A 21,816-nucleotide genomic window follows, 5' to 3' on the forward strand; every position below is an offset into this window, starting at 1 on the left:
CAGCCGCGAGCCGGCGTTTCTCCACCTTTTGGTAATTAGAGCTGGGCTGCAGGCACAGCGGGAGAGCAAGGCTGAGGACAGAGATACGGGACTTCCGCAGTCCCCAAAGCTGCTGGCAGCCACTGGGGCTGTCCCCAAATGGGCACAGGGGTCCCCCCTGCCTGGCACCCCTCGTGCCCTTGGTTTTTGGAAGAAGCTCCAGAGGGAGGAGATGGAGCTGGAGTCGTGGCCCCCGGGGACAGCTGGGGAAGGGGCATGGGTGGATTTTGGGTCATCCTCGACCTCCTCCACCCCACCCCTCCAAATCTGGACTTTTTTTTTCCCAAGCTTTCCCAGTGACACTGTTTGTTAGCTAAGTACAAAAAATAAATCACAAAACCAGTCAGATGTGCAGCCAAAATTAACCCTGCTCTCTCCTCAGTGCCATTCTGCGGGAGGCCCAAAGGGAGGCTGGAAACCTGGGAAGGTCTCAGTGACACTAAACCAAGTCTTAGGGTGTTATTTCCCAAGAGGGGCCAAATCCCATTCAGCAGAGGGATGAGAAGACATGGGAGCTCAGCTCCAGGACGTGGCACGCTTGGTTCACCACCATCCCACACGTCCTTGTTGCAAAGAAGGAGAAACTGAGGCATGGGGCAGGCTCGTGACTCCCTCACCATCCTTGGGGTTAGGAGGATGGATGGGGAGAGCGGGAAGATGGATGAGGAGAGTGGGAGGATGGATGGGGCAAGGGGGTGGCTGCACTAGCTCAGAGCGATGCTGCAGGGACGGCAGGGGAAGGGCAGGATGCGGCCGCATGTCGCGGTTGCCACGAGACTGCTGGTGGCGGCTGCAGCGCGGCTGCTTGGTTGAAAACCCTCCTTGGCTTGGGGAGAGGAGAGCCAAGCACTGGGGGCTTGGCGAGGTGCTCCACCATCGCTCAGGGCCGAATCGCTTCCAGCTGGCAGCGATTCCCTCCCTGCTTGGTGGGGAAAATGCTGGCTCAAGCGGGAGGGTTGGGGACGGTCCCCTTTGTCCCGCGTGCGCTGAGATGGTGGGCACAGGGACGGGGGGCAGTTGGTGCCTCGTTGGGCTGGTGCTGAGCCTGCCTTGGGGTCCTGCTGGGACACCCCAAGGAATCAGGAGGGGGGGTGCTGCCCATGCAGGCTGGGGGCTCCGTGGGGCTGGGGTCAGCACCGCTCAGCCCCACGGAGGTGCCTCCAGGTGTGGGGCACCCGTGTGGGTGCCCGATGCTTTCCTGCATCTCTGGCTGCCTCCCTGCCCTCCCTGGGATCCTGCGTGCCTGGGGCCCACCTGCCCATGCCATCGCTGCCCTGAGCCCACGGTGGCACCGCTGCTCCCCAGGAGGGAAGGGGACAGAAAGCAGCATCCCAGAATTAGGGGGAACACCCTCAGGGGCCACCCTGGGCGAAGCATGTCCCTGCTCGATGGCTGATGGAGGGGGCATTAGGAGGGTGGGTGTGCAGGCAAGGATTTGGGGTCTTGTGACCCTACTTTAGCCCACCACACCCACAGGATGCCCCCCGTGCCACGTCCCCCCCACTGATGACCCCTGCCCGGGGTTGGCCCCTGCTTCTGGCCCCTGGGTGCCGGGTGCTGCCAAGCTGCGGCTGCATTTTTCCAGGCGCTCCTTGTCCCCGGGGAAGGGGAATGCGAGGAACGCGGCCCCGTGCGCCCTGCCTGCTCCTGCCTGGCCACCTACCAGCTAAGAATAGACCCAGCTTGGCTGGGCCCCCACCAGCCGCTGGGGACGTGGGGTCCCCCCCACCAGTCACCTTCCCCCAGCTTGGTGGGTGTGGATAATGAGCATAAAAAAAAAGGAAAATAGGTTTGTGCTCTGCCCAAAGGGTCTCCAGGCTGGTGAAGGGAACCCAGCGTGGTTCTTGCTTTTGATTTGTGTGATTTTAAAGCAAATCTGCTCTCTAGGAGCCTTGTGCACAGGCATCCCCAGCACAGCCCCCGCAGGCCTGGGGTGCTGCTTTCTGAGTTGCCCTTAGAGGGGCTCTGTGAATTGAAAGGGAATCTCCTCTTTCTCTGCTCTTTTCCTTTTTTTTTTTTTTTTTTTCCTTTTTTCTTTTTCCTAGGGAGTAATTTTGCTAAGCCTCCTAATTTCAGCAGGAAGCGTGATGCAGAAGCCAGAAGGCAGCAAAATCTCTCCAGATGTTGTCACAACAGGGGAGGTGAAGCATCCTCATTTTAAAGGTAACTTGTAAAACGGTGGTGGTGGTTAGCAGAGCCCTGAGGGCACCAGCAGGTCTTAATTGCCCTGAAAAGCTTCACCTGTTCCCCCACCCATGGCTCAGCAGCTCCAGTTAAGCTCAGCTCAGGACTTTCATTTCATCTTGAGCTGGGCTGGAGGTAGCAGGGTGTTCTGTCCTGCTCCTGGATGGAGCTTGGAGCTGTGTTGGAGGTAACCTCGTGTCCTGCATCATCCCTTGAATGGCTTTGGACCTGAGCTGGAGGTAACCTGGTGTCCTCCTGCATCTCCTGGATGGACTTTTGCCTTGGGTTGCCTATCTGTCCCTGAGCAGGAGGCTGCAGCTCAGTGCTTCCATCACCCACCACTTAGCCGTGGCCTCTTCCAGGACACCGGCAGCTCCCGTGTGGGCTCTGATGGTGAGTTAGGGCTGAACATGTATCGCAGTCCCTGAGTGCAGTGCTCAGTGTGGCTCTCTTCTCTCCAGAAAGCAATCTTCCTGAAGCTGGCAGGACCTTGATGACCTTGGAGACCTCTGTTAATGGTGCAGAAAGCAGCCACAGGGCTAAAAATTACCAGTGGGGAGCTGAGCTTGATGGAGCACACCTGCACCAGCCTGCCTTCTGGGGCTGAAATCAAACTTGGCTTCCAACCCAGCCCTCACTTTGCAAGGTCTCTGATCCAAGGGCAACGCGTGGCTGGGAAGGGGGAGCAGGGATGGTGCTGCTGTGGGATGCAGGCATTTGGGGCAGCTGCTCCCCCAGCCCTGGGACCACAGCAGTAAGATGCACGACTGGCAGCTTCACCTCCCCGTGGGCGTGCTGTGCATGGAGGAGATGGAAGCAAACAAACACAAACCCGAGCGTGGGCGGGCAGACACCTGCCTTCTGCTCCTCTTGGATCTCGATTTCCCCCTGTAAGACATGACTGAGGGTGGAGGCCATCGGTTGAGAGGGATGGCACAATCTGCCCTGCGTCCCCTCATTTCCCTTCCTGCTTGGGGCTGCAGCAAATCGCAGCTCTTTAAGGCTGCAATAATCCCTGGCCTGGGATTAGTTTTACACCTAATCACCGCAGAACAAATACGAAGTTTTATTTACAGAAGCAGAAGAAAGACGGGAAAAAAAGCCTCAAGCACGGCTGATCCCAAGATAATCAGAGCTGGGGAGCGGGAGGCGATCGCTGACCTCAGAGCCCCCTCGGCCCTTACGTAAATGTGCATCGTCCCTGTGCTTGAGCTTGAGCCCTGTCCCTGCTTGGATTTGGTGACCCCCAACCCTCATTACTGCTCAGGCTTGGACTTTTCTGGAAACCCACTTCTTGGCTGGGGTTTTCTGGCCCTAATGCAGCCCCTCGGTTAGATATATGCCCTATGGAGAAACCCTGAGATAGCAGCTGCAATGGGAGACAATGTTTAGGGGATGATGGTGCTGCCATGGAGGGATGCTGAGCTTTCATGATGGGGATGGAGAAGACCCCAAAAGCCGCACCGACCCCTAGGAAATTGTATTCTCACCAGCCCAGCATCCCATAGAGATACCACCCACAAGAAGGAGCTGAGCTGCTGCGCTGGGGGTAACAAGACATGGGTTTATTTTTCATCCATGCAAGCGAACAGCCCAGCAGTGGGCAAACCACGGATGGACAGAGGACACAAATATGCTCTATCCTTCCCAAGCCTGCCCTCTGTCACTTGAAGCCCCCATGGCTTTGGCCACCCTGGCACAGGGGTCGGAGATTGATGGTGGGTGCCTGGGCTGGACCTGCACCCCCCAGGCATGGGGGCAGTCCGTGATGGCTCCGTGCCTGCCGGTGCCTGAATTTCTCTTCCCCTTATGCAGATGCTGACAAATAAATAGGTCTTTTCTGCTTTGGATCTTGCATAGTGGAAAAAAAAAATGTCCGACCTGATTGGAGAGAGGAGTCCTGGGCTGTGGAAACCCATGGCTTTGTGGGCGAACGTGCCCGCAGCATTGCCGTCAGCCTGCCCGAGTGCCTGCGCTCACACCCTGTCTGTGCTCCCCCATCAGTGTCCGCCTTATTTCAGTTCCATTTCTGAGCTGGATTTGAAGGCCTTTCTCCTTGCTGAGGACAACTTGACGCCCAAGAAGATGGTGGTGATCACGAAGACGAGCGCCAGGGCGAGCAGTACCCAGCCACCTGCAGCGGCTTGTTTGCTGCTCAGGGACATGCCCAGGAAATCGGTTCGGTCGGAGCCAGCTTGGCTTTGAGCAGCTGTAAAATGGAGAAATGAGGGACGTGGTTAGTGCTGGTGGCTCTGGGCTGGGTGTGGTGTGTCACCAGCTTCCCCTTTGCTGGTCTTGGGTGACTTGTCTACTTTAGACTCAGCTTGCTGGGAAGTCAAGGAGGAGCATCCAAAACTCCTGTGGTTTTTGGGGTGGCCAAGCGGCACCAGGGCAGCTCCATGTCCGCTATGAGCCCCATCCCCACCCTGGAGAGGACCAAACTCTCCCCCATCAAGGACCCACTGTGTTCAGCCCATTCCCATGTACCTGTGTAAGGAGTCCAGTTGTACTCCGGCCAGCCCAGGACCTCCCCGTTCTTCTCGTTCTCCTTCACCAGCCACGTCATGAGGGGCTCGAAGTAGCTCATCAGGGCCTCGGCTGACATGTTGGGCTGTCCTGTGACGAGCTGCATGGCTTCAGGCCACGGCTTGCTGAAACCCAGCTTCATGGCCTCCCTGTGAGGGAAAAATCAGCTCCAGTGGGTTCCCCATTGCCCCCTTTGCCACCAGCCCTTGTCTTCAGGGCTTGGGGTGCCCACAGCCCTGGGGCATGGTCTCTGCCTTCTGGCATCTGTGAGCCCAGAGCATGGGGAAAAAGGTTTTGCATGTGGGATATGGGGCTTTACACGCCTAAAGCCTTCCAGTGCATCCAGCCTGATGCAGATCAGTTTATGGGTGAAAGGGTTAATTTTACAGGTGCTTCCCTTGAAGCAAAAGGGCTCTTTTCCCTAAGGAACAGGGGGCTGCGGAGGAGGAAGAGGAGGGAGGGAGGGAGGGAGCCTTCCACCTGCCAGGGGCCCAGCTACCATCTAGTGGCTGCTTTTGCAATCACAGCTGCAGCACCCAGCCCAGGGTCCCCCAGGGCTAGGGACCGGAGCATTGCTGGGGCAGGGAGAGGATGGAGCACCAGGGGCTCTGCTGTCCTGCGGAGCTGTGACCTGACTTCAAGGTATTTGGGGTCATAAAGGTCTTGGCTGTGCCCTGCCCGCACTTACCCCAAGAGCTTCCCGGCCTCCTTGGACTGGTAGATGTCACACTTGTGAAGAGGCCCCGTGTGCCCGGCTGCGGTGCAGAGAGCCTGGTGGAACTGGAACTGGATCACGAAGCTGACGAAGTACCTGGAGGGGCCACAGAGGGGTGAGGGCACGGGGACAGACCCTGCTAGTGGCTGTGCAGGGGCAGGATGTGCTCCCCCCTATCCCCCAGGTGCAGAATCCCAGCCTGGAGGAGTATAACTGGCTTTGGAGCTCCACCTGCATCAATTTGGTCCAATATGCTGATGTCATTTTTTCCTTTTAATGTGCATTTTATAGCTATCTGGGTGGCGGAGCCCACCTTCCTTGGACAAAGAGAAAATTCCCCTCTAAGCCCTTCCCTCTAAGGTTCTGTTGATACATATGCAGCATCTTGGGATGGGCACCACCAGATGTCCCACCAGCCATGGAACAAGGTGCCATTGCTGGCATCTGAATCAGAGGTCCCTGCTTCAGCATGGGCTCACCTGTCCCAGCGGTGTCCCCCCCTGCCCCAGCCCTGCTTGCTCACCTGATGTAGGGGACATTGGCAGGGATGTGAAACTTTGCTCCAGGGTCGAAGTCGTCTTCAGACCTTGGTGTTGGTGGGCACAAGCCCTGGTACTTCAGCCTGGGCCAGAGAGGGATAATTAGCCCAGCATGGGAAGGAGAAGGTGGGCTAAGCCAGGAGGGGATGCAGTGGGGTGTGGGGACAGGGTAAGGGGTTGTGTTATCCCATCGTGTCCCACTGCAGCCACCTGGGCCAGAGGGAGAAAACATGAAGGGGGACGATGGCCAAGGACCTTGCAACAAAGAGAGGTCTGAGCTTGAGCACACCTGAGGTTCCACCACTGCTGGTTGTACTCGTCCTCCTTGATCCGCCCGTCAAACACCTTCCAGCGCCACTGGTCCATGAGGTACCCGAAGGGCAGGAAGGCGATTTTGTCCAGGGCGATGCTCATCAGGTAGTTAATATCACTTTCTGCCCGGAGTGGGAAGGTGTGAGCAAGGGGGTACTGCGCCCACCTCTCCACCCTGTGCAGGTCATTCTGCCCAAGGGCAGAGTGTCCCCATCAGATGCTGTCCCTTCCATGCATACCAAGCCACCATGCATGTCCTCTTCTACCTTTCCCAGCCCATCCTGACCCTCTGCACCCCCAGCTGCCCCCACCTGTGCCCTGGGGTGCCCCCATGCCAGCTCACCTTCATTTTCTGTGACTTGGTCCAGCAGCTTGATGCTGTGCAGATGTTTGGGGGTGGAGACAGACAAGGCCATAACATCCCCAATGGCCTCGTGGAAGCCAGGATTGGCTCCATCGCGGAATGAGATGGGCTGGTCCATGTACTGCAGGAAGTACTGGACGTGGCCCATCTCGTGGTGCACCGTGATCAGGTCATCCATGTTCACCACAGTGCACTGCTTGATCCTGGATGAGGACATGGGGTGGGGAGAAAAGAAAGGGCAGAGCTGGGGTGAAAGTCTCCAGGAATGACCATACCCCATTAAGCTGTGTTTTCCTCTGGTCTCTTTCCACGTGTCCCCTCCCCAGGTCTGATGCTGGTCCTGCTCCATGGGGTTGGCCTCTGGCTGTCTTCCTGCCTCTCCTGCTGCCCCTGCCCATTCCCTGTCCATGTTTGTAAGCTTTTCCATCCTCTGGGCAGTTCAGGGAAGGCATAAGTTGCCCTCCCCCTGCTATGGGGACTCCTGCCATCAATGCCAGCATCTTGAGTACCAGTGGCAGTGCCAGAGAGGGGCTGCCACAGCCACTGGGCAAGAGGTACCGCGGTGGCACCATCCTATGTGCCCTTATCCCACCAAGATGCTGCCCCAGCACCATATGAGCCAGGGGCACTGCTTGTTCCCTGCAGGCACCTGAAGTCCTTGCGGTTGTAGAAGTCCCAGGCCGAGGCATGACACACCACCTCCCGCCCATCCGTCGGCTTCTCGATCATGGACTTGTCCCAGAACTCCTGTGGCATGGGGATGAGGCCCAGGGAGGTAAAGAAACGGTCCGACTCTTCAAACATCATCTTGGGTGTCCAGCCCTGGGGAGAGAGCAGACAGAGGACCTGGTGAGGGGCAATAGGGACTCCTGCGGGTGCTGGAGGCTGTGGGAAGGATGGGAGGCTGGGAACAGTCTTGTCCTCTGGGCTTGGGAGGTCTTTGGTGGCGACTACTGTTGGGTCCAGCCCTTGGTATATCCAGATTGGGAAATAATAGGGGCATGTCATGGAAGCTTTTGGCAGCATCAAAGCATTTAGCAATGGGGGTGTTGGCAGTGGCCAGAGGGTGCTGGGTCCCAGGGGACTTCTCCAGAGCAGACTGTAAAAGCACTGACCTGTTCTTTCATGGCTGGGGTGGCATCCACCTTGGTGGCATCTGGGTAGGGCACAACCAGGTTGAAAATGTTGGACCATGACTGGGCCCACATGTTGCCTGGGAAGAACAGGAGGAAGATGGGGAGAGAAGAACAAAGACAACCTGTTACTCCCCAGTTTTCAGGATGGGCCACCCTGTCTGTGGCTGGGGTGCGCAGTCACTGGTCCCTGCACCGCCTGCACAAGGGCAATGCAAGCACAAGGTCCTGGCATGACTTGTAGCAAGCTATGCCTGCTGGGAGACACATCTCTGCTCGAGGCCCCCACAAAGCCCTTACCTAGCAGGTGAGCAGGGATGGGACCCTTCAGGTTTATGTGCTCAGCTCCATACTTTTTGTATAGGGCCCGGCGTACATAGGCATGCAGGTTGAGGTACAGGGGCTGAAGCTGCAGGTACAACTTCTCCAGATCTTCCTCGAAGGTGGATGTCTCATACAGGGATCTCCAGTAAGCCCCATTGTCTGTGTAGCCTGAGGTAGGGCAAAAAGAGCTGTCAGACACTTCCCTTCTTGGGCAAGAGTCTGTCTTGCCACTCAGACACCCCAGATCCCTCCATGCCTATGAGACAGGGGACCTAATGACAGTTGGTGGGACCTCTATGCCCTCAAGATATTGGCTCTAAGTTGGATGATCAACTCAATTCTCTGCTCACGGGGTGCTGAGACATTGGTGGGTCTCTGAAGGAGCAGGACACTGACCGTTGAGCACAGCTGCCTTGTTGCTCAGTTCCACGTATCGCTTGTAGTTGTTCCTCATTTTCTTCCCAGAAGCATCCCGCCAGCCCTTCCAGACAAAGAGGAGCTCATCGTAGTCCCTTGAGGTGGCCAGGATGTCCGTGAGGTCTAACGAGAGAGCAATGAAGCCAGATGATGACATTGGCTGGGCTGGCCTGATGCAACGATGCTAGACCCAATATACTGCTCAGGGGCCATCACCGAGAAGGTGGAAAGGCCCCTTCATGACCCTTCTCCATGTCCCTATGAAGAATCCCTCCTTCCTGGGCCTGCTGCAGATGACTCGCTGAGCACCCTGCCAGGTCTTACCAGGATCCAGGGGGTGACAGGTTTTGTTCTCCCTGCAGACCTTGGCTATGCTGTATGTGGTCTCCATATCTGAGAGAAGGGTGTTGTACTGCAAAGGAAATCGCATCACGTGAGCTCGTTAGCCTTGCTCCTGCTCTTGGGGAAGAACACAGCCCATTGGGATGTTCCCAGAGTATTCCTCTGGCCCCTTCCACACTGTCCTGGCAAGTCAAGTACGACCCCAGAAGGAAGCAAAACCAAGTCACTCTGGGAAGTATGGGGCCAGCATACAATGTGCCATTGCCACCCAAGCAGCTGGGACCCACAGCAGGCTGGGACAGGCAACCTTTGGGTGCGAAATCCTGGAGGTGAGGGTATTGCCTTTGTGCAGAAGGTACAAAACTATCACCTTCTGCAGGGGCAGGGGCAGCTGCCCAGGACCATTTCCTAAAAGCTGGGCGAAGCCTGTGTCTTCCCACAGGGTAGTGGCAAAGGACTGCCTGTCCTGCCCTGCCCTGTTGCAGCTCACCTCCTTCAGCTCATCCTCAGGCAGGGCTGCCCTCTCAATGATGCTCAGCTTCTTGAGGATGCGTGTGACAGTTTGGTCCTGGAAGTCAGAGGCATCGAACTGCCTGGCTCTCATCCCGTACTCAAGGGTGTGCTTGGACATGGCCAAGTTCTTCTCCAGCTGCAAAGGCAGGAGAGGAGTTACCTGAGGGAGCTCCCTGAGACGTAGGCCTTCACCAGAACCACCACCTGCCCTGCCATGGCTGACAACCTCCCCATGGCTTCCCTGGGGGGTACCTCATGGCATCACTTTTCATGGACAAGGCACCTTCTGGATGAGAATGTAGTTCTCATCTACATCACTGCTAGAGGCAGAGCCTGCCCTGGTTTTCAGAGCTCATTTGCAATGGGAACCAGCAGCCTGCCGTGGCTGTTGCCTGGGTTATTTTCATACCATGACCTCTTTGTTGTGGTCGGTGATGTTGGTGTTGTAGGCCCAGGACGCCTCAGTGTAGGCATACCACACCTCCTCGGCCGTGCTGTTGTACTCGGACAAGAACTCTTTAGCTTGTGCCTCATCTGCTATTTTGTCTAGAGGAAGAGATAAGAGGAAAGAAAGGGGAAGTCCTTTTTACAAGAGGACTCTCAAGAGGTTTCTCCATGGAGAAACCATGCTTGAACACATCCCAGAGCTGCAGGTCTGCTGAAGGATGTCTGGGAGCATGCTGAAGGTGGAGGTGTCCCACGGGACAGGGGATGGGATCACAGGACAAGCTGCCTGCCCTAAACCCTTCCAGCTGGGCAGAAAGGATGCAGCTGAAAGCAGATGACCTGTCACACCAGGACTGATGGCACTACTACAGTGGCAGGGCCACAGCTCCACACAAAGGTACGTCAAGGGGCTGGCTCATGGCACCTGCTTCAAAGGAAGATGTGACCACCCAGGAAATGGGACCCTATGGGACTTCACATGGAGGTGGTTATTCCTCTCTTTCCTGGCATGGAGACCTCACCCATCTACAGCAGAGACCTCCCCCAGAACTGTCCTGCCTAGGGGCTGGTGGTGGCCCCGGGGAGAACTCTTCCTGCCCCTCCTGGTGCCGCAGCCTTACCAATGCCTTCGGGGTAGCCTTCGGGGACAGGGGGACGCCAGTCGAACTCTGGCCAGCCCAGCACCTCATTGGTCTTGTTGTTCTGCTCCTCAAGCCAGGTGGTGACAGGGCTGAAGTACTCCAGGAGGGCCCCAGCGTCCATCTTATCCGTGCCAGTGAGGTTGAACAGGATTTCCTGCCATGACTTGGAAGACCCAGCTTTCAGCACCTCCCTGCAGAGGAGTGGGACAGCAAGAGCCAGCATTAGGTCAGAGGATGGACAGGAGAAAAGCAGTGGTGATGCCTCTGCTTCACAAGGGTTGAAGATGCTCTGCCTGAGAGGGACATGAGCCTGGAAACTGCCTCTGAAGCCCCCCAGCTATCCTGTGCTTGGGGGCTGAAGACTTTCCACCACATTCTCATGCATTCAATGCCCAGGGAGTCAACAGAAACCAAACATGCTTTAGTGACCTCTTGTCTGGGTGGGAGCTAGTGACAGGGACAATAGCAGGACTGTGGTGAGGACCACTCACCCCACCCCAGTGTTTCCTTGTATTTCCATCTATCCATCCATCCATCTGCAAAGCTATTTCTCCAGCCATCTCCATGGCCACTTTTTCCTTCCTTCCTTTCTTCTTTCCTTCCTTTCTTCCTTGCACACCATCAGCTTCCACGCACACATCTGCCCATGGCGATTGTCCCGACCCTCCTCTGTCCCCACCTGAGTTTGGCTCCAGCCTCTTTGGACATATAGATGTCACAGGTGTGTAGGGGACCGGTGTGGTTGGCTGCCTGGCACAGCGCCTTGTGAAACTGGAACTGGAGGATGAAGCTCACAAAGTACCTGCCGAGGAAGCCCGTGAAGGTGAGCACCGGGGACAAAGCAGGTGAGTCCCAGGGCATGGCCAAAGGCACCTTGCCACCCATCTGCTCCCCACCATTTGTACTCCCAAGCATTGGATGGTGTCTGTGTCTTGAGCAGGAGCAATGCATCCCAGTCCCCGCCTGAAGAGCTGGGGTCCCCACACCCCCTGCCCCAAGCCTCCGTCCCCTTCCCAGCACCTCCTCTACCTGATGTAAGGGGTGTTCCCAGGGATGTGGTACTTTGCACCAGGATCAAAGTTGCTTTCGTTCCTCGAAATCGGAGCACAAATACCCTGGTATTTAGTTCTGTAGGCAACAGAGAACAAGAGCATGAGCTGGAAAGAGGAAGCCAGGTGAACCAAGGCAGGAAACAGGAAAGGAAGGCATAGTGCTAAAGAGATCTGCACAACCAGTGTCCTTCCATGTTTTTCCATTCCTCAGCCCACCCTCCTATGCATCCATCCCTCCCTCCATCCCTCCATCCATCCATCTTTCTCCAGCCACCTCAGTGGCCACTTTCTCCTTCCTTCCCACCCTCCTTCCTTGCACACCCTCATCTTCCATGCGCGTATCCACCCTCCATGACTGTCCCCTACCTCAGATACCACCAGTCGTAGTTGTAACGACTCGGGGGTGTGTGGCCATTGAACACGTTCCAGCGCCACTGGTCGATGAGGTAGCCAAAGGGCAGGAAGGCAATCTTCTCCAAGGCCATCTTCAGCAGGTAGTTGATGTTGCTCTCTGCATGAAACAGAGCCCGAATGAGGTTGGGAAGGAGTCCTGGCGGATGGCACTATGGTCACTGGGTTTTTGTTGGCAGTGGGGTGAGGAGAGCTGGATGAGAAGTTGGAACAACATTTCAACATATAATTGTGATCCTTAGAAATTTGTGCATGGGACACAAGGTTTTTCTGGCTGCAGCTCCTGCTTGGGGCAACATGTCTTTCTACTGAGTGGGAGCAATGGGAGTGACAAGCCTGGTGTCCCCTTGCCTGAAGCCTGGAGAAGTCTCTGGTGAGGGTAACTCTAAGGGTGCCCTGTTAACATGTTCACCCTACAGGGGCTTCAGGGTGAAAGGGATTTGGTCTCCATGGCTGGCACACCAAAGCAAAGGCTGCCACGGTTTGGATCCAGACCTGGTTTCAAACTTGGGGCAGTCACCACCATACCATGCGGAGCACAGGGGATGGTGACATCTGCTTTCCCCTTCACCTCGAGCAAAGCAAGGCTGAAGAAGGACCAGCTGGAGACCCAGCTGCAGCTGTAGGGTCGGAAAGGGGTTGGCAGCACTGCCCCGACAGGCTGCTGGCTGCCACCACGGTGGTGGCGCGGCCGCCAAGTCAAGCAGCGATGCCTTGAGGCAGCGACCATCTGCTCCGTGATGTTTGTGCAGCATCGGCCCAACAATTTTGGCTGCTGTGACGGCTTCCCCATCATGAAACAGATTTAACGACAAGGCAGGAGGACCCAGGACTGGCCCTCCTCTGCAAAGCAGCCGCCTGCGGCAGGGCTCTGCGAATGCTTGGTTTCCTCTGCCGCCGTCTGGTTTGACGTGTTGGCTGGGGGGTGTGGGGGGGTGTGCAGACCCTTGCCAAGCCGGGAAACGTCCTGCAGCGACAACTCCTCCTCCTCTGCACTGGCTGGCAGGCGGACGTGTCACCCGCTGCCTGTCCTTGTGACCGGGCGGGTTATCTGAGCAAGCGCTCAGTGCCGCCTCTGCAGAGCTACGCAGTGAGCTCCTGGGTGGACAGGAAGGGGAGACGCTGGAAATGTCAAAACCAATAAACCCCAGAGGTGCTGCTTTCAGTTTGAGACTCTGCTGGGGAGGGGAAGGGAACAGACAAGGCTCCGGGGAGCATTGCTGCTGCTCATGGTGGTGAAGAGGATGGAGCCAAGAAGGAGTTGTCCACAGAGCCCAGAAGGGGCCATGCATAGAGCCAAGGAGGGGTCTGTGCATGGACCCATGGCAACAAGAATCAGAATTATGGAATCATTTAAGTTGGAAAAGATTTCCAAGATCACCTCGTCCAATCTTTAACCTAGCACTGCCAAGCCCACCATTCAACCACTAAGCTCTACATCTCCAAGTTTTTTGAAGACCTCCAGGGATGGTGATTCAACCACTTTCCTGGGCAGCCTGTTGCAACACTTCACAACCCTTTCAGTGAAGAAATGTTTCCTAATATCCAACCTAAGCTTCCCCTGATGCAAATTAAGCCCATTTCCTCTTGTCTTATCACTTGGTGCTTGGGAGGAGAGACCGATCCCCACCTCGCTACAGCCACCTTTAAGGTAATTGTAGAGTAAAGGTCCATGGAATCAAGGGTGGATGAAAGGCTTTTGTCAACCATGGGGTCATACCTGCATCCTCGGTGGCACTGCTGAGGAGCCCGATTTTCTGGAGGTGGCTGGGGGTGGAGACAGACAGGGACATGACATCGCCAATGGCCTCGTGGAAGCCAGGGTTGGCCCCGCTGCGGAAGGAGACGGGCTGGTCCTTGTACTGCAGGTAGTACTGCACGTGGCCCATCTCGTGGTGCACTGTGAACAGCTGCTCCATGGTCACCGCTGTGCACTGCTTGATCCTGTGAAAGCAGCGATGCATGAGCTGGGTGAGGTCTGCCCACGCACATCCCCAGTGGGAAGGACCCTTAGAGGGTGGCAGCACCCCATGGGAAGGAGGAAAGACCCAGTGGAGGGGAAGGCAGAGCAACGTGGTGCCCTGAAACCTTACCCCAGAAGGTGATGGGGTACCCAAAATAGTGACCACCAAGGGGGGTGGAGGAGGCTCTTGTCCTGTAGCCCTGGGCCCCTGCGTGGCCCACGCACCTGAAGTCCTTGCGGTTGTAGAAGTCCCAGGCCGAGGCATGACACACCACCTCCCGCCCGTCTGTTGGCTTCTCCAGCATGGACTTGTCCCAAAACTCTGGGGGCATCTCCAGCAACCCCAGGGAGGTGAAGAACTCCTCTGAGACCCGGAACATGTGGGTGGCGTTCCAGCCCTGGAAGGCAGGAGACAGAAGGTTACAGCCAAGGAAAGGACTGCCCATGCCTCGGGCGTCGCCTCTGATACTCTCACAGCATCGTAGGGAGGAGGAAGGCTCCTGCCCCTCTCACCCTGATGGGAAGCTCCATCTCCAGAAATGGGGTAAACATCCCTAAACAGCACCGAGCAGCGGTGCTGGTGCCCAGAACGGACAGGAGAGAGGAGCAGGGCAGGTGTCCCAGGAGGGCTCAGAGATGAATGATGGTGTGGATGCAGCCCCCAGACTAAGGACCAGTACTGCTCCCACCGCACCAGCCTCTTTTCCTACCTGCTGCCTCTTTGGCCATTGCTGGAGTGGGAGCGGGGCCATTTCTCTGTCTCTACCCTTCCCAAACACGTTTTTTCTGCTGTCCCATGTGTAAATATGGGCAAGCACTTCCATAGGCTCAAAGTTATGGGGAAGTCCTGGCCAATGCATCCCCCTTTTTTTCCCAGTGGTGCCCTAGCAGCTCCCCCAGCCCATTACCTGCTTCACCATGGTGCTCGTCACATCGAGGTTGGGCTTCTCGGGGTAGGGGACCATCAGGTCATAGATGTTGTTCCACTGCTGAGCCCACATGTTGCCTGAGGAGAGAAAGCAGACAAAGTAGACCCAGGGGTGAGTCAAGAGGAAGAGAAACACAGAAATAAGCGCGACCACCCACCATCCCACCACAGCTCTCCAGCCCCACCAGAACCCCTGGCTCTTACCCAGGAGGTGGGCAGGGATGGGGCCCTTCAGGTTGATGTATTTGGGGCCGTAGCGGTCGTACAGCTTCCTCCGGACAAAGGCATGCAGGTTGAGGTAGAGTGGCTCCAGCTGGTTGTAGAGATGCTCCAGGTCTTCCTCGAAGGAGGCTGAGTCGTACCAGGAGCGCCAGTAGCTGCCTGTGTCCTCGAAGCCTGCAGGGAGACAGTGATGACCCCTGGCTCCAGCCCCAAGGGGCTGCCCCACATCCAGCCCCAAGAGCTGGGCCTGTTGGGCACCAGTAGGATTTTTGCACCTTCCCCAGGGTGTCAATACTAGGGCAGAGGGGAAGTGGAGGCTGGATGCATGCAGGATGGGGAGAGCAGGACACCGCATTGCCCCACTTCCCGCCCCAATCCCTGACCCACCACGTCCCCATCCCGCTCGCACCGTCCATCTGGTACGCCTCATTGCTCAGCTGCACGAACTCCTCGTACTTGGCACGCAGCGGGTTTCCTGCGGCGTTGTGCCAGCCCTCCCAGGCATACAGGAGCTTCTTGTAGCTGCGGGAGGTGGCCATGATGTCCGAGAGGTCTGCGACAAAAGGGACACGTGGGACATGAGACATCCAAGTGGAAAGGAGACACAGGAGCGGGGCACAAAATCAACCCAAATCGACCCATCCTCACCCCAGGACAACCCTATGAAGGTGGACAAGGACCCTGCCAACCCCGTCCCAATGGGAATTCGGGGACCAGGGCAAAGTCACGGCCTGGGGGTGCTCATCAGGAGCAACCTCTAAGCAGGGGAGGGGGACGGGGACGGGGATGGGGACGGGGTTGGGGACATGACCGCACCTGGCTCCAGCTCCCAGCAGGTATCGTTGGCCGGGCACACCTTGGCCGTGGAGTAGATTTTGTCCATGTCGCTCAGGATGGTGTTGTACTGCGGGGAGGGAAAAGGCATTGGGGCTGGAAGACGGTGGGAAGGGCTGTTGAGGAGGGATTTATAAAGACTTCCTATCTCTGGAGCACATGCATGTGTCTGAAGGAGGATCAGGGTGTTTATATAGTGCTTTTTTTGGGGTGAGGTGTGTGTTATCACCCGTTGTTTCTGCACCCGGCGCACTTTGGGACAGACAGCCCACGCACTGCCGCTCACCGAGCCCTGTCCGTGTCCCAGAGCACGGCTATTTATAACGCCCTTAGTCAGAAGGGCTGCAGCACAGACTGTTTATCTAAGCGGGCAAAAAAAAAAAAAAAAAAAAAAACACACAGGAGGAGGGGAGGGTATTTATTTCTGTGAACTTCAACAACAGCAAACAATAGCGATGGGAGGTTTCCTGGAACCTGCTCGGGGAGCCCATTCCCAGGAACGGAAATTCCCCCATGCCGTCCCTCTCTTTGCTCCCATTCCTCTGCTCCGGAGGGGACGGCGGTGGCTGCGGGCAGGGAGGGAAGAAACGTGGGTGATGTGTGGGGAGGAGATGGGATGCTTTCTGTTATCAGGGACAGGTTTCCGGGAAGGAACTGAGGCCACAACTGCTCCAGTGAGGATTGTATCACCGGGCTCGCAAGCCAAGCAGGGTTTTGGTGGGGAGGTGCCCCGAGAACCACCAGAGATGTGCAGGGATCGCTGCCTCAAGCATTTTGCTTGCATTTAATTAAAGGACCCTGCAAGCTCAGGACTGTGATGGGGAAGGCTGTCCTGATGTCTCTGCTGCTGGGTTGCGCCACCAGTCACAGCCGCTCTGGGCACACAGGGAGCCATTTGGCTGCCGCAGCCCTCCTGTTTGCTGGGCTGTGTCCCCGGGGGCTCAAGCCAGCTGGCCCCCAGCCATGGGCACTGCCTGGCTGGCATCCAGGGAACGCCCAAGGCCACTCAATGTAAGCAGGAAATCTCCAGCCCCCGCTTGCAGGTAGCTCTGCATTGACGTAAGGGATGGATCCTGGCCGCGTGTCCCCCCAAGCTGGGACCCCAGCTCCTGTCTCCTCCCTTCCACCACTTTTCCCCAATTTGCAGCCTCCAGGGAGACCCTACAAAATGCAGCCGAGGGGCATTGGGCCAGCAGTGGAGTCTGTGTGCTCAGGAAAAAAGGCTTTGAGGGGGAATCGCAGCACCCAAGCATCTCCCAGGGCTTCACCACCACCTGGCCTACCTGCTGTCGCTTGTCCAGGGGCAGGTTGGAGGGCCCCAGGGTCTGGATGGAGCCAATGATTTTCTTCAGCTGCGGGTCACTGAAGTTGCTCCAGATGCTGCCGTAGAGCTCCTTGGCTTTCTTGCCCCATGCCTCTGTGAAATTTTGCTCCTCCAGCGATGCCTCGACCTGCGCGGTGAGAGGGGGACATGGAGACCAGTGCCGTGAGGTGCCACCACGCTCAGAGTCACGGGGTTTGTGCGAGCCAGAGAGCAGGGGACACACAGTGGCAGGCAGGGCTGTCCCTGAGCCATGACATTTATAGAAAGAGACAACAGTTTCCAGCCAAAGAGGCAACATCTGCAGCCCCCGCTCACCTTGCAGAACACCTGAGAAGTGGCGTTTGAGGCTGTTTTGGAAGTGGTGTTGTGCCCTGGGTGGGATGGGGACACTGGGACCCCATGGGCAGGGTGTTGGGTGCTTGTGGGCCGTTGTGCCAGCACCATTATACCCATGCTCGAGCAACATTTAGCTGCACCCCCCTGCTCTGTGCCCTATAAACCCCATCTCTGGGTTTTGCCTTGCAGGAGGGTACCCATTTGCCCCAGATATGCAAATCCCTGGAGATGCCCCCAGTTTTGGGTGCCCCATTACCCTTATCCAGCACTGCCAGCCCCGACCTTGCTTCCCAAGACCGTGGGACAGTGGGAGCAGCCTGCGCTGCAGGGGTTATTTAGGCAGCTGGAGCTGCAGCCGGCAGCCACGATTTTGGGACGAGGCGCATCGCAGGCGGTAGCATCCTTGTGGCCAGGGAGGAAATGTTGATTTTTGGGAGTGTATCAGCCTGGGCAGTGCGCAGTGAGAACATGCAGAATGCCTGCTCGCTGCCCGTGCCGTCCCAGCATGATTTATGGAGCTCATTAGCTGTAATTCGTGGCGTTTCCAGCCTGGTTCCAACAAGCCTGGGTTGTTTTATTTTAATCATCACATTCTCGTGGGAGGGAAGGGAGTTACAGCATGGTGTGGCCAGAGGTTGCTCGGGGACATGGAGGGGAGATGCCTAAAGCAGAGCTGGGTGCCCACCACCCCCCTTGAGCATCCCAGCACCTCCAGCCTCACCCCCATACCATCCGGCCCTGGCTCCCCATCCCACCAGCATGTGTCAGCCCCCACCCTGGAGCAAGATGCCCTTGTATCGATGGGAGTCACCCACGAAGCGTGGAGGCCCACGAGGGATGTTTTATCCCTTCCCAGACCCCGTTTCTGAGCCAGGGAGCTGTAGGAGGCAGAGTCCAGCTGTGTTTCGTCTTCTTCTTGAACGGACGCCTGTGTTAGGTCAGGCGAATTGTGCCCTAAACTCTCCTGACAGCTCCGGTGGAGCGAGCTGAGGCCGGAGGCTCTGCCCCAGACCCCTTGCTGCAGCTGTGCCCGCCTGTCTGTCATTCCAGCGTCCCTCTGTCCATCTCCACAAGGCCAGGGGCTGCTGCCCTGCCTTTGGCCTGCTGCCCCCCCTTGTCACTTTGACCCCTGGCCACATCTTTGGGGACAGGTCCTGGGGGAGACCACGCCTGTGGGCTGGCCTGGCTCAGACCCTCTGTGCTATAGACCTGAGCAGGGTTTGCCTGGCCAAAGGTTCACCAAATCCCCCAGATTCAGCCTTCAGGGTCCTGCTGGCCACCTCGAGCTCTGTTAACCCTTTAGTTCTCACTGCCTCCCCATTGCACAGCACACATCTCTGCTGCCCCTTTGACAGGCTGATTTCAGGGGCCAGATCCCCTCCTCTCCCTCTCCAACTGTGTCAGGCTCAGGCAAATAGTGTGCTGGGCACCACCGGGGTGCTTTCAGCCCTGCAGGGTGCTCTGAGCATTTCTCAAAGTGGGCAGATCTTTGGGCAGAGCGGCCAGGAAAGTCCTCTCCCTCTTCCCCCCTTGTTCCCAAAACTATCCTGGAGCTGCTGGGAGGGGAGCAGGGTGGCCCAAGAAGCCTTGAGATCACAGCGAGCACCCAGCCGTGATCCTCAGGTATTTATTAACATGGGAAAGTGGGCTGGTCTGGGAATGTTCCTGAGCAAAATCCACACAAGGTGTGCCCCGGCCCCTCCCTGCAGCCTGCTGCGGCCAGGATGCTCCTGCAGCACCCAGAGGTCCCCGGCCCCGCCACGACATCTGCAAAGGCAGCAGCTGGGCGCGTGCCTGGACAGCGTCAGCTGGCCGAAAAAGGCTGGAGGGGCATGCCGGGTGTCCTGCCAAGTTGGCAGCATTCATCCCCTGCCGCCCCAGCCGGTCCCTGCTGCGTCCCGCACGGACAGACGTGCATTGCACCATGTGCCTCCTGCCTGCAGGCTCCTGGCCGGGCTCTGGGGGGCTGCATGACATTATTTGGGGTGTGGAGGTGACACTCAGGTTCCCAAACACACCCTGGTCACATATATGTTCTCCTGACCCTGTGCACCATAAGCTATATGGGGTAGGGTGCATGGCTCCGAGCCGCACACAGCGCCGTGGCCATGTCCCCATGGACACGTGTCCCCACGCCGTGGCTGTGGCAGCCCCCCAGGTATGACAAGGGCTGGGGGAGCATTCATGCAGGGCAGGGGTCAGGCTTGTGTAACCGAGAGCAGCTCCAGTCCACCCCAAAATGTACAACCTCCCCCCAGCCAGCTTGTCCCCATGAGCTGAAGTGCCCCGGTGCCACCCTGCTTCTCCTTCACGCTTGGGGCTCCCGTGGGGCTGGGGCATGGCACAGTGCCAGGGACGTGGTGCCGGGCAGGGACAGGGACACTTGACACCTGACCCCATCCTGGGAAGGGGGGGAAAGAAAGTGGAAGGTTCTGGGCAGAGGGAAACACCTCTAAAAATAAACCCAGGCTCTGCTGCCGGGCCAGGGCTGTTGCACTGGGGCAGGGGCTCTCCGGAGAGCCAATTTTGGGGGCAAAACCGTTCCCAAGCTATGCATCTGAGTCCCGGGACAGCACCTTGGGGTGCTTCGAAAGGAACCTGCGGGGAGGAAGGGGACCCCGCCAGCCCTCCCCACCCTGCCGGAGCCCCCCCAGCAGCAGCCCGTGCCAGCACCCACCTGCAGGGCACCGTTGGTGGCCGTCAGGTTGGTGTAGTAATCCCAGCTGGCCGAGACGCTCTTGAAGAGGACGATCTCGGCCGTGCTGTTGTAGGCATCAGCGAAGAGGACGGCCCCTGCCTCGGTGGCATCAAGGTCGGGGGGCTCGAGCCCCGGCTGCAGGGTGCCCACCGGGCTCAGCACCAGCAGCAGCAGCAGCAGCCCCAGCGCCACGGGCATCGCGGTGGGAGCTGTGCTCGGAGCCTCGCGAGGGAGCTTCCCTCCGCGGCCGGCTGCTTATAAGCCAGCAGCCTTCACGCAAACCCTGCCCACCGCGCCTGCCTCCCCTCGCAGATAAGACCGGAGCATTTTCGCTCGTCCTTCAGCTGCTCCAGGCTGCGGGGAGAAAGCTCAGCCTTGGGGGGGCAAAGTCCCCTCGGTGCCCAGCTGCGCCGGGAGGGAAGGGGAAAGGGCTGGGAAGGGAGGGAGGGAAGAAGGAGAAGAATCGAGGGAAGGGCGGAAAAAGAAATACAGCGAGAGGAAGGCTGGGAGTGTGGGGTGGGCGGCTGCAGGACTTGTCCCATGCTGGGCTCTGTCCCCGGTCCCCTCCTGGCTCGGTGGCAGGGGGACCTCATCGCGAGAGCAGGATGTCCCTGACACGTTCTGCAGCTTCTCGGCACAGTCGTGCCCCTGGGCATAACTCATTTTTCAGAGAAACGGCGTGTTCCTTCTGGTGGGGAAGGAAACCCCATCCTGTCCCACAAAGTGTCTGGACTTTGAGGAATTGGTCTGATGACAAATGAGCAACAAAAAGTTCCTTCCAAATGAAAACCAGACTCGTTTTGGTGGGCTTGATAGCTCCTTTTGTGTTTTGTTTTGTTTGGTTTTTTAATTAAATAAATCCCTTTTCCCCAGGGTCCAGCCCCAGCCTTGGGAGCAGTGCCCAGGCTGAGCTCAGGCTCAGGGCTCACCACGTCCTGCTGGCCCTGTCATCCCCAAAACCACCCCATGGGGACACAGCAGGCACGCACCATGGGGGAAGGAGGGGTGTGTGTGCTTTTTTAGGGTGGAGGACAGGGGAAATCCCTTGACTTGTTTGCCTTGCAGCATGGCTGGGCACTGCCATGGCCCCATGGTGTGAGCACATGGGACAACACAGCCCCCAACAAGGAACGAGTCCTCCCAGTAGGGCTGGGAACCCTACAGCATGCAGAGAACCATTTCCAGAAGAGAAAGGAGGCATTTAAGAGCCTGCAATCTCCTAGCATCAATTAATTCCTCTCCAAAAATTACAGCTTCCCGCAGCACACCCTATCAGGAACACCCAAAAAAAACCTTCCCACCCCTCACCGAGCACGTACCGGGGTGTAAACGGCACCGGCACTGCTTCCAAACCCAGACACCGCGGCACCCCCTTGCCATCCCCTCTCCCCAGCAGCCACAGGTCCCTGGAAACTTCCCTGGGAAGTTGGAAAAATGGTTGGTTTGGCTCCAATTTGGCCAGCGATCAAGGGCCGATGAATGGAGATTTCCTGCGGAGCGCCAGCCCCGTGTTCCCAGCTGCTCCGGGGAGGGGTTTTCCCGGCTCCTGGGC

At 57.6% G+C, this 21,816-nt stretch overlaps 1 protein-coding gene across 1 annotated transcript; it reads right to left on the minus strand.

Moving 5' to 3' along the window:
* Positions 1 to 3,767: 3,767 nt before the first annotated feature.
* On the minus strand, positions 3,768 to 20,684 carry ACE (angiotensin I converting enzyme). Its single transcript, XM_040536542.1, has 25 exons — positions 20,244 to 20,684; positions 17,190 to 17,357; positions 15,889 to 15,976; positions 15,482 to 15,625; positions 15,055 to 15,246; positions 14,831 to 14,928; positions 14,148 to 14,320; positions 13,680 to 13,903; positions 11,915 to 12,059; positions 11,526 to 11,624; positions 11,176 to 11,298; positions 10,476 to 10,687; positions 9,818 to 9,954; positions 9,386 to 9,544; positions 8,878 to 8,965; positions 8,533 to 8,676; positions 8,113 to 8,304; positions 7,795 to 7,892; positions 7,329 to 7,501; positions 6,659 to 6,882; positions 6,293 to 6,437; positions 5,988 to 6,086; positions 5,438 to 5,560; positions 4,711 to 4,898; positions 3,768 to 4,432 (listed from the first exon to the last, which is right to left on the minus strand). The coding sequence occupies exons 1-25, from the start codon at positions 20,460 to 20,462 to the stop codon at positions 4,236 to 4,238; spliced, it is 3,852 nt and encodes a 1,283-aa protein (XP_040392476.1). The 5' UTR covers positions 20,463 to 20,684; the 3' UTR covers positions 3,768 to 4,235.
* Between the last annotated feature and the right edge of the window lie 1,132 nt (positions 20,685 to 21,816).

Source organism: Cygnus olor, chromosome 25, assembly GCF_009769625.2.
Source record: "Cygnus olor isolate bCygOlo1 chromosome 25, bCygOlo1.pri.v2, whole genome shotgun sequence".
Lineage (NCBI taxonomy): Eukaryota > Metazoa > Chordata > Aves > Anseriformes > Anatidae > Cygnus > Cygnus olor.

Coding starts and splice junctions, on each gene's coding strand:
- ACE (XM_040536542.1), bottom strand. CDS start 20,462: ATGCCCGTGGCGCTGGGGCTGCTGCTGCTGCTGCTGGTGCTGAGCCCG. Junction 11,625..11,914: donor TACGACTGGTGGTATCTGAG/GTAGGGGACAGT, acceptor TGTTGCCTACAG/AACTAAATACCAGGGTATTT. Junction 7,893..8,112: donor CATCCCTGCTCACCTGCTAG/GTAAGGGCTTTG, acceptor TGTTCTTCCCAG/GCAACATGTGGGCCCAGTCA.